The following is a 15,183-nucleotide window of genomic DNA, read 5'->3' on the forward strand; positions in this document are numbered from 1 at the left end:
TGCCTGTACCAGATGGCGCCACTGTTCTCAAATGCTATTTACTGTTATAAATTCATAACATTAATTATAATACTCATTGCAAAGACAAAACAAGATTTTTTTGTATTTAATCAATTTTTTTGTTTTATAAATCATAACATCATAAATCATAAATATTTGAAAACAGTTTTAGATTTCCTATTTGGATTTTTAAAAATATTTAATAGTGCCTAAAAGTATGCCACCTCATATGCAGTTTGGTATGATTTCCGAGCCGGTTGGTATATTTGAACGATGACGCTTGGTCACACTGGTAGAACTATCTTTCACATAGTTTAGTTTATTATTACGCGCAAACAACAAATAGCTCACCCTTTAAAAACGAATTAAACAGCGAACATGCAGTTCTCCTGGATGAAGGTGGCCATATACCTTCTAACGTTCCTAACCTACGCCTATTCAGGCTATGGATCCAGCACCATAGTCCACGTAAGGTGCACCTCTTCTCGAAGGGAATCTGTGAGAGCTGGTATCTGTTACTCCTGTATCTTCTCTCCCCGGATTTAGCTAAGGGATGCCATTATAGCCGCGGAGGCGATCTTTGGTGACGTGTTCAAGAACCTCATAGTGCTGGTGCGCAAATTTCGCACTGTCCACGAGGTTTTCGATGCGGCCGTGGACGAGAACTGCATATACCAGTGCCCCGCACCGGATATCGGAGGACCAGGTGTGGTGACGCACAGCGCATTATGTAAATTGCCCAGCATCCATATGTGTGTTTATCTTACAGCGCCCAGAGCGGTTCAGAATAAGTTCTATACCCCCACGGCGGATGGATGTGGTTCCCTGGGTCTGAGGATCAGCACGGACTATCTGCCGGCCAAGGAGATGGAGACGTGCTGCAACGACCACGATATCTGCTACGACACCTGTAATAGCGATAAGGAGCTGTGCGACCTGGACTTCAAGAGGTGCCTGTACAAGTACTGCGACAGCTACGAGAAGTCCATAGCCAGCGATCTGATGATGAAGGGCTGCAAGGCGGCTGCCAAGATGCTATTCACCGGCACCTTGACCCTGGGATGCCGCTCCTATCTGGACTCCCAGCAGAGATCCTGCTATTGCGCCCCGCCAAAGAGCTCCTCCTACAATGGCAATAGGCAGGGTAATAGCAATAGTAGGGAGAAGCAGCAACGCCAGAAATATGGCTGGAAGGATCGCAACGAGATATAGTACAGGATAACTGGCTACGAGGCTGCGGGGCACTGGGGGTATCGGATTAAGCGTTAAATGTTTTGTGTTGTGTTAGTCCATGAATTGGGGGTGGCCATGTCCATTGGGCTCCTTTTTCGACGAATTTCATTATTGTATACCAAATAGTGGCATGCCAACGGTCCAGACTGTTAAATACATTGATATTTTTACCTATTATACAGATGATATATTTTTAAATCAACCGCGCGCTGATTAATCACCGTAGGCTTATGCTGACGTGGTCCTTTGGGCAGGATATGTACATTATTTGTGAAATATATGATCGTCAAGGGTGTAAACATATTTTAACCAGCACAATGGTGTATTTAATTTTATAAGCTGCCTGACCAAATCTAATTCAATAGTACAAATAAATATTTTGGATGTTTCAATCGCATCCCTGAATAGAGAAGATCAAATAAAAATTCTATTATATCGAAAATTTTGACTTTAAGTCAAACTTCATCTTAAAACTAAGGTGGAACAGAAAGTATCTCAATATTTTCAAGCTTAACAGTTATTCTAAGAAGCCATTTCCCGCGGATTACAGCTGAAGTGCCATCCCTGCTTTCCAACACTACTCATTCACACTACACAACACTGCACTGACTGAACCGAAAAAAACAGATTTTGCAATCCGCAGAAAAGAATTATTAATAGTATTTTTATGCGGATGGCCAGCGTGCTGAGGACCTAGGATGGGCTACGATGTGAATCGCTTTCAGGGGGAGGTGGACGAGGAGCTTACTTGCCCCATCTGCTCCGGAGTGCTGGAAGATCCGCTGCAGGTTTGTTTTGTTTGCAAAGAACGCACACCACGCATCATACATATGCATTAAATATACAATCATACATATCTACCGATTCAGGCCGTGATGTGCGAGCACGCCTTCTGCCGCGGATGCATTAACGAGTGGCTAACCCGCCAGCCCACTTGTCCGGTGGATCGCAATGCCCTGACCACTGCCAACTTGCGGGCAGTGCCTCGCATATTGCGCAACCTACTGTCCAGGTGAGAAACACCCAGCGCCTCCTACTCCCCACCCTTGTGAACCCTAACTAATCTTTGACCCTTGCCAACCAGACTGTCAATTACCTGTGACAATGCGCCTTATGGCTGCACGGCTGTTCTCAAGCTAGACGCCTACAATTCCCATCTGGAAGAATGCATTCACAACCCGAAGCGACCATTCCCCTGCGAGAAGGGTTGCGGCTTTGACATACCCAAGGATGAGCTAAAGGACCACAACTGCGTGCGGGAGCTGCGCACTTTAATTGTCAAGCAGACGGAAAAGATGGGTGAGCTCAAATCGGAGCTCACCGACCAGCAGCTGACTATCAACGAACTGAAGCGCGAGCTTCAGCTATTCAAGGACTTTATGCGTGCCATGCGCGTCTCCAATCCTGCGATGCGGGCCATAGCCGACCAGATGGAGCGCGACGAGGTGATCCGCTGGAGCAGCACACTGCCCCGGGCCAGGGTTACGCGCTGGGGGGGAATGATCTCTACGCCCGACGATGCACTGCAGGTGAAACCCTAATCCTACATCTTTTTAAAACGTCAACTCACTTTTCACTTGATAGCTCATGATCAAGCGCGCTTTGTCCGAGTCGGGCTGTCCGCCACACATCCTGGATAGTCTTATGGAGTTCTGCCACGAGCGACGTTGGCCCCGTGGACTCAGTTCGCTGGAGACACGTCAAACCAATCGTAGGATATACGACAACTATGTGTGTCGACGCATTCCAGGTAACAAGCTTAAATCCTGAATTAAGAAGGCTTTATCTTGAAACTTACTCTTCCGCAGGCAAGCAAGCTGTGCTCGTTTTGAGCTGCGACAACCTCCACATGACTGAGGACGTCATGATCGATCCAGGTTTGGTCATGATCTTCGCCCACGGCATCGAGTAGGCCCTCAGCCGCTGATTAACCACTTATCCTAGGTTAAATGCTAACTATATCGAACAGTGCTCAGTTTTGTTGATTCCTTAACGTAAGAGTAAGATTTAAAAACAATATTGTAAGGAAAAACTCGCAAAACAAACCATTCAAGCGCCTCATGACGACTTTCAAGTTGTACAAAAAATATATATTACTTTCGGTTCATTGTGTTTTATCCATTTAGTTAGTACGCAAATTCGTATACATCATTAATTCGTTCGCATATTACATGTTTGATTAAGCGATCTCAACAAATGCCCCTTTGTTATCGTTCACTTCATTCTCATTTTGATGGAAGGCAGCTGTGAATGTCCTGATTCGCGTTTAAATTCGTATTGCACAACTTACTTAAATTTCTGAAATATTTGTCAATACTTTTAGATTAAATGTGAAACAAGTAATAAACACTTTATTTAACTAATGTAATTATGGAAGAATTTATTACTATAATAAACCATTTGCTTTTATAATGGATTTTTTTCAATTATATAGTATGTTACAAAAAAAAAACCCATTTATTCATTTATTTAAGTGCACTCCCATGAATTATTTTTCTGAAAGTTTGTCTAGCCTTTTAGATTAGAAATATAAATAAAAGTGATTATTCCAACTAAACCGATGGTTCTAGCCTCTTATCAGCTGAAAGGGCAGACAAGCGTCTGCCTTTGGAAATCCGACACAAATGTTCACTGGGATGTGCCCCCCACACTTGCAAGCACCAACTCATTTGGGGAGATCTGGCCGCCTCCACTCTGTGGACCCGTAAAAGTTCTGGACAACATCTGTTTCCCGAAATGGAAATCGAAAAGCAACAAAAAACAAGAGGCAGCTCCAAGCAACAAAATAAACAAAAGAAAACCAAACTAGTTCCTCCACGAGCTTTGGATGCCAACCGGTTTCGGCTTTTGTACACCCGTTTTGTTTTTTTCCTACATAATACAACATTATACACAGTTTGCATCGGTTACATGTGCCAAAAATCGTTTGATTATACAAGCCAGTTTTAATTTTTTTTTTTCATATTTGCTGAACATCTTGAATATTGATAGAAGCAATTAGCGCCATCCAGACCAAAGGGGCTGCCCCCTGCGGCGATTGAAAGTGAGAGTTGATCGGCCGATTGGCCGAGCGGACAGGCTGAAATATGTACATCCAACAGTTGATCGCGAAGCGGCGCAGCCAACGGACGTGTCCAGCTGCGATCTCCAGAAGGCAACCAATCTAATCGAAGAACACGAAATGAATCTATCAATTCCGGTGCTATTTGTGGCCCTCATCTGTCTGGGAGCTGCGTCGGCGTTTCCCCAACTAAGGCAGCGCAACGAGAAGCAGGTCCAAACCGGCGATGATGATTTGCGTAAGTTGAATGTTAAACTTTAAGACGTTAGAAAATAATAGGGATTTACAAATCTTCGATATAATTGGATTGTAAAACTTCCTAAATTCATTTGGAAAATACTTTTCAAATCTGATATTTTTTAAATATATATCTATACATATCTAACATTAAATTTATGTGTATATGTATATATTCATTAGTGCGAAAAAATGAGTAAAATATTTAGTAAATTATAGATTGCTGCCAAATTTTTATAATAATAAGCTTGCGATTATTCAGCTTCTATTGATTGAAAATAAAATAAATATTAAATAATTAATAAAGTATATAAATTTGCATTTTACAGCTTCCAAGGGCGCCACAATCGAGGAAGTAGTGGTGGAATCAGCCTTGTACATCAAACCCAAGTCTAACCCACAGGTGCGTCGCGTCCGTTCGGTCCTGGATCAAATATCCGGACTCCAGGCCACTCACAAGAGGGTGAAGCGTCAGTTTGGACGACAATTTGGTGGTCAGTATGCTGGAAATGCGGGATTCGGCGGCGGATTCGGTGGAGAGTCGGGTTTTGGAGGTGGATTCGGCGGTAATCAAGGATTTCGAGGCAACCAGGGATTCGGCGGTAATCAGGGATTCGGCGGTAATCCAGGATTCGGAGGAAATCCCGGATTCGGCGGTAATCAAGGTGGAAAAGTTCAGGCGGACACATCGGCCGGCGCTGGGGGAACCAAAGCGGGTGTTGGTGTTGGTGCCGGACCAGATGGCGGCAATGCCAATGCCAACGTCGAGTTAAATCCGCTCGGACCACTCGGACCCAGTGGTTACAACCAGGAGCAGGCCGCATCCAACGGAGCTGCCCACAGCAACTACAACAATGGACTCAACTCTGGATCCTCGGCCGCCAGTGGGCAGGCTCAGGGCTTCCAGTCGCAGAGTGCCAATGGATCATTCGGTGCCTCCTCCGCTAGCACGGCCACTCAGTCCCAGAACACCAGCCCCTTTGGATCCAATAATGCGGCAGGTGCTTCGCTGAGTCAGGTGTACCATCTTCCCAATGGACAGACAATCAACTTTAGCTCCACGAACAGCTTCGCTAATGGAGGAGCCAATCGTGGCAGTAGCCACGGGTCGGCAGTTTCTGTCAGTCGCTAAAGGCAAAGTCCACCAAACAGGGAAAATACCTCCAAGTTAATCTATTTGTCAGCAATCCTATGTGCAAATATCTAAAAAAAAAACCCAAATAAATATTTATGATTAAATTGAAGATAATTTGAATTAATTAATTAAAATTAAACGGTTCCATTTTGATAATCCAGATTACAAATTATAACAAACTTGAATTGCTCCAAAAGAAATTAAAAAGCTTAAAAATATAAGAATTGACATTGTTGACTATGAAATTTTTATCTTCAACTAACGAAAGAAACTTGAACAATGTTTGTTATTTTGTTTTAATTATATTCTTTTTGTTTTGTCACTTTATATAATTATCCTCAGTGTATTTTGTTACAATTTGGTTTCTACTAAAGTAGTACACGAAATTATTATTGCTACAATTAATGCGCGTAAATTGTAAAATGATTGATTTTCATTTGCGCAGACATGTCCAACTGATGGTCCTTAAGAAAACTAATCTGACTCGCTCTCGCTTTCCGACTGGAAGTCACCCACTTCGATGGAAAACTTGTACTCCTGATCGCAACCCAAATAGGAATCGCTCATGTAGTACAGAGTGTAGTCGTGTTTGCCCGGACTAGGTGCCACAAAGTCCAGCTTGACCTTTGCCTTTTGCTGCAGCGTGAGCCGTTTGATGGAGAGCAGGGAGTTGGTCTTGGGATCGCCTATGACGACCCACCACCCTTCTTCGCGTTTCTGCGGGAAGAATGGAGCAATGACTGGGCCAGTGACCTCATCCTCACGTTCCAGTTGAACCACAACATTAACGGTTGATCCTGAGTTGATGCGATCCTTGTCCACCACCTCATAGTTCAGCTCAATGTTGGGGTACCGGTTGCAGAATCGAGCAACATCGGCCATTTGTAAATCGGAGAGCTGCAGCAGGCGAGTGCGATCCTCGTCCTCCAGTTCCATGATATCGAAAACAGTTTCGATTTTCTGAAATATACAAAGAAGCATAATATAATAATATAATCCTAGAGTTTGCTGTGCTGCTGTTCTCACCTTCTCTGTGCACCACTTGACAATCTCGGGACTAAAGTGCGGCAACTGCTTCAAGTACGAGTCCTTGCTCCACATGGCCTGCGTGACCATCTGAGCCAGCTCCATGGCAGCCACAGCCGGCGATAGCCAGCCATTTGAACTCAGCACATCTACACAGGCCTGAATGAGGCGGATGGCCTTGCTCAGTATCTGCTCCGTATCGCCTTGCAGTTCAGGTCCCAATTGCAATCGCGAAAGATGAGCCTGAAGCAGCAAATTAGTCTTGATGTGCGGATCATTGAATCTGAAATAACATTAGTAAGATTCCTTTTGGGATTTCAAATATATGGGCTGCTTACTTTGGAGCTGTTTCATTGGGTCCTGTGAGTTTGTTGGGCAGTCGCTGAGACAACGTGCGCAGAACCTGCTCCTCATGATGCCTGACCACCACATCCTCGTACTCAGCTGCCGATGAAATAATTTCCAGCAGGCCACGCACCTTTGTTTTGCTGTTCAGGGACAAACTGAAGAGCTCTGGAAAAAAATGATAGGGAAATGAAGGTGACAATTGCTTAAACTTAAATCTACTGCTTCATACCGATAGTTGTATAGTTGATGTAATAGTAGGCAGCAATCATGCCCAGATTGAGTGGCAGGGTATCCATATCATCTTCCACGCTAATACACTTCGACTGTTCTAGATCGCTCAGCGTATTCTCCACCAACTCCGAAAGGTGGTCGGAGAGATGGCGATGCGTGACGCCCTGCAGATTGTAGTAGTTGGGATTTTGGGTCAATCTTCTGTAGAGGAACGTCCAGGTAAGATAATCAACAGCATCCTGTTTGTTCTCAATTGTCTTGGTGACCACCTCGGCGTTAAAGTGATCGTGCATTCTATGATCCAGATGACTTTCGATGGGCAGCGGCTCGTTGATGAATTTCTTAAAGAAGTCCTTCTTGCTGCTCTGGCACATCAACACGCACTTGGCATCCGCATCTTCGTTGGGTCGATTGGCTCGACCAATCATTTGCAGCACGTCGGTAATGGGATAGTCCTCATACGAATGATTCTTGCCGTTGTAAAATTGTGTGTCCATGATGATCACCAAGTGGGCGGAGATGCTCATGCCCCAGCAAAGATCCCTGGAGACAACAGCTACTTGCACGGCGCCAGAGTCAAACAGCTGCTCCACCAGGCGATGATCTGAAGCGGATAGTCCCTCATGGAGATAGGCCACTCCTTGTGCTAGGGTCTCCTTCAAAGTTTTATCCGTCATTCGTTCGAGGAACGGCTTGATGTCCTCCTCCTCAGCATGGAAGAAACGATTGGGTTGCAAATCCGATGCTGCGTAGGTCAGAACATCAATTGCAGTGAGCCTGGCCTGCTTTCTGGACGAGACAAACACAATCACCGGCTTGTGGGCGCTGTACTTGAGGATTGCATTGTAAACAGGCTTGGACATCGTGGCAATTCTGGTGGCGTTGTGGGTTACATTATAGCCTTGGATATGCAGCTCCAACGGAATGGGCCGCACGCTTGGATGGAAGTTGAAAGTGGCATTGGGATTACATCCCAGCCACTGGGCGACATCCCTGGCATCCGTTAGCGATGCAGACAACGCCACTATTCTGATCTGTTTCTCAATCTGCGAGCTAATGTATCGCATCCTAGAGCATACAATTTCCAAAACAGGACCTTCTTCGCCACCCACCAGCTGCAGTTCGTCCACAATGAACAGGTTCACCAGTTGTACGTTCTTCCTCTGCTTCCATCTGCGCGATAACACATCCCACTTATCCGCAGTAGTGATCACCAGCTGTCCCTTGGCTATCAGCTTAAGATCGGTTCCAGTTTCGCCGGTCAATTTAACCACTTTTATATCCAGCGATCCAAATTTGCTATGCCAATCCGCAAAAACTAAGTCCGCCAATGCCTCCTCCGAGACCAAATAGACACATCGTGCATCGGATTGGGTAGTGAACAAGCGCATGATGGCAAACTCTGCAATAGTCATCTTTCCGGATCCAGTTGGTGCTCCAACAAAGACATTCTCATCACTATTGTAGACTGCATTGAAGACCTGTGTCTGAATGGGATTGAATTGCGGGAAGCGTTGCGAATAAAACGATTCAAATTTCGGCTGCCGGAGTGCACTAATAGGAAGCGGTTGAAGATCCAATAGCTCCGTAGGTGGCATATTCTTCTCGGGCAGAATCAAGTGTCGGAAAGAAACTGGTAATTGGGTCTCTGCACCTATCCAGCGATCTGAGACAATGCGAAGGAAGTACTGCGGTGGCAGAGGTTCAAAGACAGGCACAAAGAACTTAAGCTGGTGCTCATCTTGGGAATACTTCTGCTTCAGCAGGAAAAACTCGTGATGGAGAATGAGTTCCGAGTCGACATCTTCAATCAAAACCCAGAAACCTTCCGACTGGCCATGCACCTTTTCATCCCATTGGAAATCCGGTGTAATGGTGAGTTCCACTCTCAGAGTTCCCCTTGTTATGGGTTGAATGTGCGTAGAGAGCTCCAATTTGGGGAACTGGTGCACAAATTTGTGAATAGTTTTTCCGAGCTTAGGCACTCTAATCAGCTCACCAAGTTCATGTGGCTCTAGATCGTAAAGCCTGCCCCAAGGGAAGTGTTTTTTCTCCAGCTTCTTGGCAATCTCATCGGGCATCTTTTTGAACTGCCGAAGTGGTGTCATCGATTGCCACATCCTTCTGTCGATCATCTTGCAGAGCGTCAACGTTTTGTCCGCCAATTGAGCCCATCCGCGGGTCAATACAATCTCAAAAATGGCCCTCATTAAACGGGCAGCGGATTGGGTAATGAACACCATGTCCGACATCAATGCAAAGCCCTCCAGTTTCAACTGTGAGATATAGGCTTGCAGCAAAACATTCACCTTGGCGCTATGTTCCTCAATTGACTCCTTAATGGGAATGGGCACTCGTTCCATGAGCTTCTGTAACTCCAGCTTTTCCTCTTCTCGTACGGAAATATGCCGGAATTCCGAGGATAGGGAGAATACGCGGAACAACTCAATCTCACTAAGCGTTTGCTTGAGCAGCTGGTTGTAAGTCAGCATGGTTTCATGGGTTAGGTAATAGTGAGAGGCAATGCGTCCCAGATCAGTAACCTGGAAGTGTCCCGTCTTTCGATCGTATTTAATGAGACCACTCCTCTCCAGACAGCAAGCTGCGGTGTGCAGGAGATCAGCACGATGCTGTTCCAACAGAGGATCAGCCTTGATGGCATCATGGGAAACTCCGTACAACGTGGGATTCCTCAGCATTCTAATGTACAGATACGTGTAGCCCAACCAGTTAACTGCATCCTGGAGATGTTGGACAGTTCCTAGCACAATCTCTGCATTGAGCATGTCAGGAAGCTTGGAGATGAATTGGGACTCAATCGGCAACTGCTGGTTGAGCAAGGAGAGATAGAACTGCAACTCACTGTGATTGGTTATAAGAATACCCTCACCCTTGGTATCATACTGCGGTCGTCCAGCACGACCCAACATCTGCAGAACATCCAAAGCACTCAGCTCCACCCAACGTCCTTTTTCCGGATTGTATACCTGCGTGCCCTTGATAATTACAGTGTGAGCTGGTAGATTGACACCCCAAGCCAGAGTGGCGGTGGAAACCAAAACTTGAATGTGCCGATCAGCGAATAGATCTTCCACCAAAGTACGATCGACGCGGGTCATTCCAGCATGATGAATGGCGAAGCCGTAGGGCAGTAACTCCTTTAGCTCTGTGTTCTTTACTTGCTCGGCTTCAGTCCTCAGCACTTCCATGCTTGCTGATCCTTCCTTAAGAAAGCTGCCAAGGGTATCCTGCTCCAGGCACATGTCCCTCACGGCTCTGGCCGTTTTTCCAGTCTCCTTGCGCGAGTGTACGAAGACCAGGACCTGATTGCGCCCAGCATGCTCCATGGTCTTCTCATAAACAATCTCGTTCATCACCTGGAACCGCTTTAGGGCCTTCTTCTCCGTCACACCGATATACTGCTGCTCCAGGGACACTGGCCGATAGCTGTTATCAAAGTAGAATAGGCCTTTATCGGGCTTTACACGTAGGAAGGTGGCCACGTCCTGATAGTTGGGCAGTGTGGCAGATAAGCCTACCAATCGCACCTCCTCCTGGGTAGTTTCAATATTCCTTATCGTACGTGCCACCAGTGCCTCAAGCACCGGACCACGCTCGTCGTGGAGCAAGTGAATCTCATCGATGATTACTAATCGCACTAAGCTCACAAATGTACGCTCTCCTCCCTTTCGTGTGATGATATCCCACTTCTCTGGTGTGCACACAATCACCTGCGTGGCGGCGATCTGTTCCCTAGTCAGCTGGTGATCTCCAGTCAACTCGGAGACCGTCAGATTATAGCAAGCAAGGCGTCGTCCAAAATTGCCCACCATTTCCTGCACCAGCGATTTCATGGGAGCCACGTAAATGATTTTGAAATCCTGCGCATTGATGGTACCATCCTCGTTGATGTGCTTTCCAATCTCCCGCATCATGGTTAGCAGGGCCACATTAGTTTTACCAGCTCCAGTAGGGGCGCACAGCAGCATATTCTCATCACTGTCCAGTGCGGCCTTGTACAAACGACTTTGGATACGATTAAGGGTCTTGAAACCCTCGAACACAGGCTGCACATATTTCGGGAGCTTGTCCACAGGTTGAAGTTCCTCATTGGCATCAAATGGCACGGGTTTCAGTGCAGGCACGTGCACCTCCTCGTAACCCTTTCGCTGTTTCCTGTATGAGCCGTCGGGTAGCTGACAGCGCTTGTTGGCCATAAAGTGAGATCCTTGAGTGAATGCCATCTCTTCCAACTCGAGTAGCTGTCGCACACCGGCCACCTGCCCGGCAGCCGCCGCTCCACCATCCTCTGCATCGCCTTTGCCACGCTTGCTTCCCCGTGCTTCACCCTCGTCCTGATCCTCTGACTTTCCCGTATCCAATTGCCGAAGGATTTTGGCCAAGGCAGAATTTCCGCGCATCTTCTCACGAATCCTTTGCCGCTCGCTGTCCGTTTGAGCTGAGGCGAGCATGGTGCAGTACAGGACCATCTGCCGGTTAAGCTTCAGTTGCTTAATGAAGTCAAAGCAATCGTAGCCCAGCAGAAGCACCAATTGATTTTCGCAATCGCGATCGTCAGCGGCATCTTTGAGGATCTTCAGCACATCGGCGGCTTTGCTTTGCGACACCATGGCGTCCTTGTAGAACTTGCTCAGACAACGCTGCAACCAATACGCATCTATGTCCAGAGGATGCAAAGAGCGCTCTTTCTTTACATTATTTGCGGCTTCCTCGTTGGCCAGCTGTGAAAGCAAACACGAATTAGAAATGGGAATCGCAATTTGAACTACATTACTCACATTCTCTGCATGCAGTGTGTGATCAATGCGGGCCTCCTCTCCTTCATCCTGGGCATCATCGTCGCGAATCTCACCATACATGTCGTTGTCGCTCTCCTCCTCGGATTCCTCAAACTGGACATTGATGCCGTAAGTTTCATCGATCTGCTCCTCGTTGTTGGGAGCAGCAGTCAAAGCATTCACGGCATCGCTGCCAAAGTCTGTGATCTTTTTGCCCAGGTTAACCAGCAGAGCGAATCGCTCATCTGTAACTGCGCCCAGCAAACTGTCCACATCCTTCTTTCGCTCCCGATCCTTTAAGCGATCGTTCTTGAGGACAGCCAGAATCTCATCAGCGGCACCACACAGGATATCCCTGGGCTGATCCCCCAGAGCCTCCTGGATGAAACTGAGCAGGACCTCGTAGGTCTGTCGAGTTTCCTGGGTCTTGGGTCGATACACAATGCCCACCATCTCGTCAATGCCCTCGGAGAGCAGAGTGGCGCCCTTCATCCGCTCAAAATCGTACTGGGCCTCGTCTCTCTTCTGGCGTTTCACCTTGCGCTCCTCCGTTTTCTCCGGCTTCGTTCGCTGGTACCGATCTCCCATTCTGGTTCCGTCCAGCTTTCCCACCAAGGAACACACCTCGCCAGTGGCCTCATCGCGCCGCGGACGTTCGATAAGTCGGACATCGGCTTGCAGCACAAGATTGGAGTTCTGAAAAATGGAAAATACAATTAACGTGTTTGTGAAATTCTGCAGAGACGCCGCATGGAGTGGGAAAAGTTTTCCCGGGCGGGATTTGGCACTTACCGCCTTGTACTCGTACTGCAGCTGACGTGCTGCGGCATCCGCCATGTCTGTTTAGTTGTTTTTACAAGTATTAAGCACTTAAATTAACCTATTTTACAACTTTTTGCGGAAATATTGTAGTGAAAAGCCGCTGTTTGTGGCTACGCGTGCTGCCAGATTGTCATACGCGAAAGAGATGCCATATGTGCGAAGTCAACTGAAAATCGATATCAGGGCTGCCATATGTAGAAAGCCTATCGTTAGCGCGCGCAAATAAATTTTTAAAATTATAGCCCACCAACATTCCGATTTAAGATTTTGATACTGGTTATTAGCTTTTGTAATGACTCAATTAAAAGCATGTCTCTTTTTTAATTTCCTACGCACTAGCAATCCACAAATGAAAGTCCTATAAATTTGACGATAATTCCCATAATTGAGATATTTCTAGTATATTTTAGTACCGAACTGGAGACTTCGTTCACACTGGATGCGACGTCGGCAGCGATGCCGACGTCTATTTACAACGCATCGTTTTGTTTATTGTTCAGTCAGATCAGAGTAATGTGCTTATATATGAGGCTGCAGCTGGTTTAACTGGAAACATTTGTGGTCCGTCGACTGCTCGAGATCATTGCACACGGCTGACACAATTCATTACAAAGCAACCAGAGGAAAACCAGTGAAGAGGAACCAGTGCCAACATGCTGCTGCCCCCGTACCAAGAAGCATGCAATCCCGGCTTCTGCGATTGCCCGTTTCCCAACTCCATTGAGGTCACCAACCACAAGGGCCACATACCCGACCTGGTCGGCTGCCAATGCGGCGAGGATGAGCCCGGAAACGTGAATGCCTGGCGGTGGCACGCCACTGATGAATCGGATGCCGTGGTCACCGACCGGGACATCATCTTCCACCCCACCTACAGTCAGGGCACGGCGATTGTGAGAGGGGAACAGGCCCTAAAAACAAACATGGTGCACTTTTGGGAGATGCGCGTCATCACGACTCTGGCCGGCACGGATGTGGTTAGTTATCAGGCCGGCTTGGCAACTAGTTGGGATGCTCAGCATGATGAATGTCACTCAAAGTCGCCGCCTTAAAATAGAACACAACTAACCAAGCATCTGGTGTGCTCGATTCCATTGGAGACGGCTTGATTGTTCGCTTCGTTGTATTATGGATTACAGATTACAACGCGGCGATAAGATAACAGACGCAGCGGGAGAAGGAAATCTCAGCAGACACCCCAACTAGATGATAAGCCAGCTAAAGTTCAATGTAAATAATGTTCTCTTTATAATTGCCTTCCTTTTCTTTCAACTGTTCCTAGATGTTCGGCATCGGCACGGAAAGCGTTAATCTAGGGCAGTTCAAGTTCCACTTTGTCTCGGCCCTGGGCACCAATGCCCAGTCCTGGGGCTTCTCATATTCCGGAAGGATTCAGCACTGTGGCGAGCTACTGCCCTACGGCCAGAAGTTCTCGCAGGGCTGTTTGATTGGTGTCTGTTTGGATCGAACGCGTGGGCACCTGGAATTCTATTTGAACCGCAGATCGCTGGGAGTGGCCTACACCAATGTCCCTACGGATCCGGATGTCAAAATATATCCGATGGTCTGCTCCACAGCCGCAAAGTCCGTGATCAGGCTGATCAACTGCACTTCGCAACCAGTGACACTGCAGCTACGATCTTTCCAAGCATTATCCAGGCAGCCGCTCAAGTTGGCCGAACTGCGTCAAATGCCAGGTCTCAAAGGCATCCTGCAATCCTACTGGTTCCTGGCGCCACCAATTCGTTACTCCCGGAACTCCCGCGAAAACGAATTGGATTTGGGCGACGAAGCAGTGCTCTCAAACTCCAAGCAACGCTTGAGGCGCAAACAAAAGTACCGAGGTGAGGTCACGGAGTTACGTCCACTATCATTTCTGCCACATCACTTTTGCAATTACAATTAACAGAAACCGACGATGCTGCTGTTGATGAGGACGACTTGTACGCCAATGCACACAAAATCACGTTGCGGAGCAGTGATAGCGGCGACGAGGAGCACACCGCCAGTGTCCACGAGATGTGCGACGAGTACTTCCACTACCTGCTTTAGTCTTACCAACCATATCAATATGTTTAAGTATGCATTTAATTGAAGAAGCTTAGTTATAGATGTATTATGTAGCATTGCTGAAGCCACTTTTAATTACTTTTAGACTTCCTAAAATACAACCTATTAATTAAACGAAAATTTAACTATTTTGATATATTTAAAACTATTTCCTCGATTCAAATAAGAACTTTGTTACTAGTCCCCCAACAATCTTTCAAGAAGCAATCCGCCGTCCGTAA

The 15,183-nt window shown here is 46.8% G+C and overlaps 5 protein-coding genes across 5 annotated transcripts; 4 read left to right on the forward strand and 1 right to left on the reverse strand.

The window, feature by feature from the left end:
• The first annotated feature begins 286 nt into the window (after window positions 1–286).
• Window positions 287–1,435, forward strand: LOC117141715 (group XIIA secretory phospholipase A2). The gene is made up of 3 exons (XM_033305328.1): window positions 287–468; window positions 547–706; window positions 770–1,435. Exons 1-3 carry the CDS (start codon window positions 379–381, stop codon window positions 1,210–1,212), a joined length of 693 nt encoding a protein of 230 aa, XP_033161219.1. The 5' UTR covers window positions 287–378; the 3' UTR covers window positions 1,213–1,435.
• Window positions 1,436–1,813: 378 nt separating this feature from the next.
• On the forward strand, window positions 1,814–3,596 carry LOC117141713 (E3 ubiquitin-protein ligase NRDP1). The gene is made up of 5 exons (XM_033305326.1): window positions 1,814–2,021; window positions 2,103–2,245; window positions 2,318–2,762; window positions 2,818–2,983; window positions 3,042–3,596. The coding sequence occupies exons 1-5, from the start codon at window positions 1,932–1,934 to the stop codon at window positions 3,143–3,145; spliced, it is 948 nt and encodes a 315-aa protein (XP_033161217.1). The 5' UTR covers window positions 1,814–1,931; the 3' UTR covers window positions 3,146–3,596.
• A 598-nt stretch (window positions 3,597–4,194) lies between these two features.
• LOC117141714 (circumsporozoite protein) lies at window positions 4,195–5,775 on the forward strand. Its single transcript, XM_033305327.1, has 2 exons — window positions 4,195–4,532; window positions 4,861–5,775. Exons 1-2 carry the CDS (start codon window positions 4,415–4,417, stop codon window positions 5,661–5,663), a joined length of 921 nt encoding a protein of 306 aa, XP_033161218.1. The 5' UTR covers window positions 4,195–4,414; the 3' UTR covers window positions 5,664–5,775.
• A 171-nt stretch (window positions 5,776–5,946) lies between these two features.
• Window positions 5,947–13,016, reverse strand: LOC117141711 (putative U5 small nuclear ribonucleoprotein 200 kDa helicase). The gene is made up of 6 exons (XM_033305325.1): window positions 12,863–13,016; window positions 12,071–12,766; window positions 7,270–12,013; window positions 7,031–7,205; window positions 6,693–6,975; window positions 5,947–6,626 (listed from the first exon to the last, which is right to left on the reverse strand). Exons 1-6 carry the CDS (start codon window positions 12,905–12,907, stop codon window positions 6,141–6,143), a joined length of 6,429 nt encoding a protein of 2,142 aa, XP_033161216.1. The 5' UTR covers window positions 12,908–13,016; the 3' UTR covers window positions 5,947–6,140.
• Window positions 13,017–13,338: 322 nt separating this feature from the next.
• Window positions 13,339–15,082, forward strand: LOC117141036 (SPRY domain-containing SOCS box protein 3). The gene is made up of 3 exons (XM_033304319.1): window positions 13,339–13,869; window positions 14,175–14,736; window positions 14,802–15,082. The coding sequence occupies exons 1-3, from the start codon at window positions 13,546–13,548 to the stop codon at window positions 14,942–14,944; spliced, it is 1,029 nt and encodes a 342-aa protein (XP_033160210.1). The 5' UTR covers window positions 13,339–13,545; the 3' UTR covers window positions 14,945–15,082.
• The last annotated feature ends 101 nt before the right edge of the window (window positions 15,083–15,183 follow it).

Source organism: Drosophila mauritiana, chromosome 3L, assembly GCF_004382145.1.
Source record: "Drosophila mauritiana strain mau12 chromosome 3L, ASM438214v1, whole genome shotgun sequence".
Classification (NCBI taxonomy): domain Eukaryota; kingdom Metazoa; phylum Arthropoda; class Insecta; order Diptera; family Drosophilidae; genus Drosophila; species Drosophila mauritiana.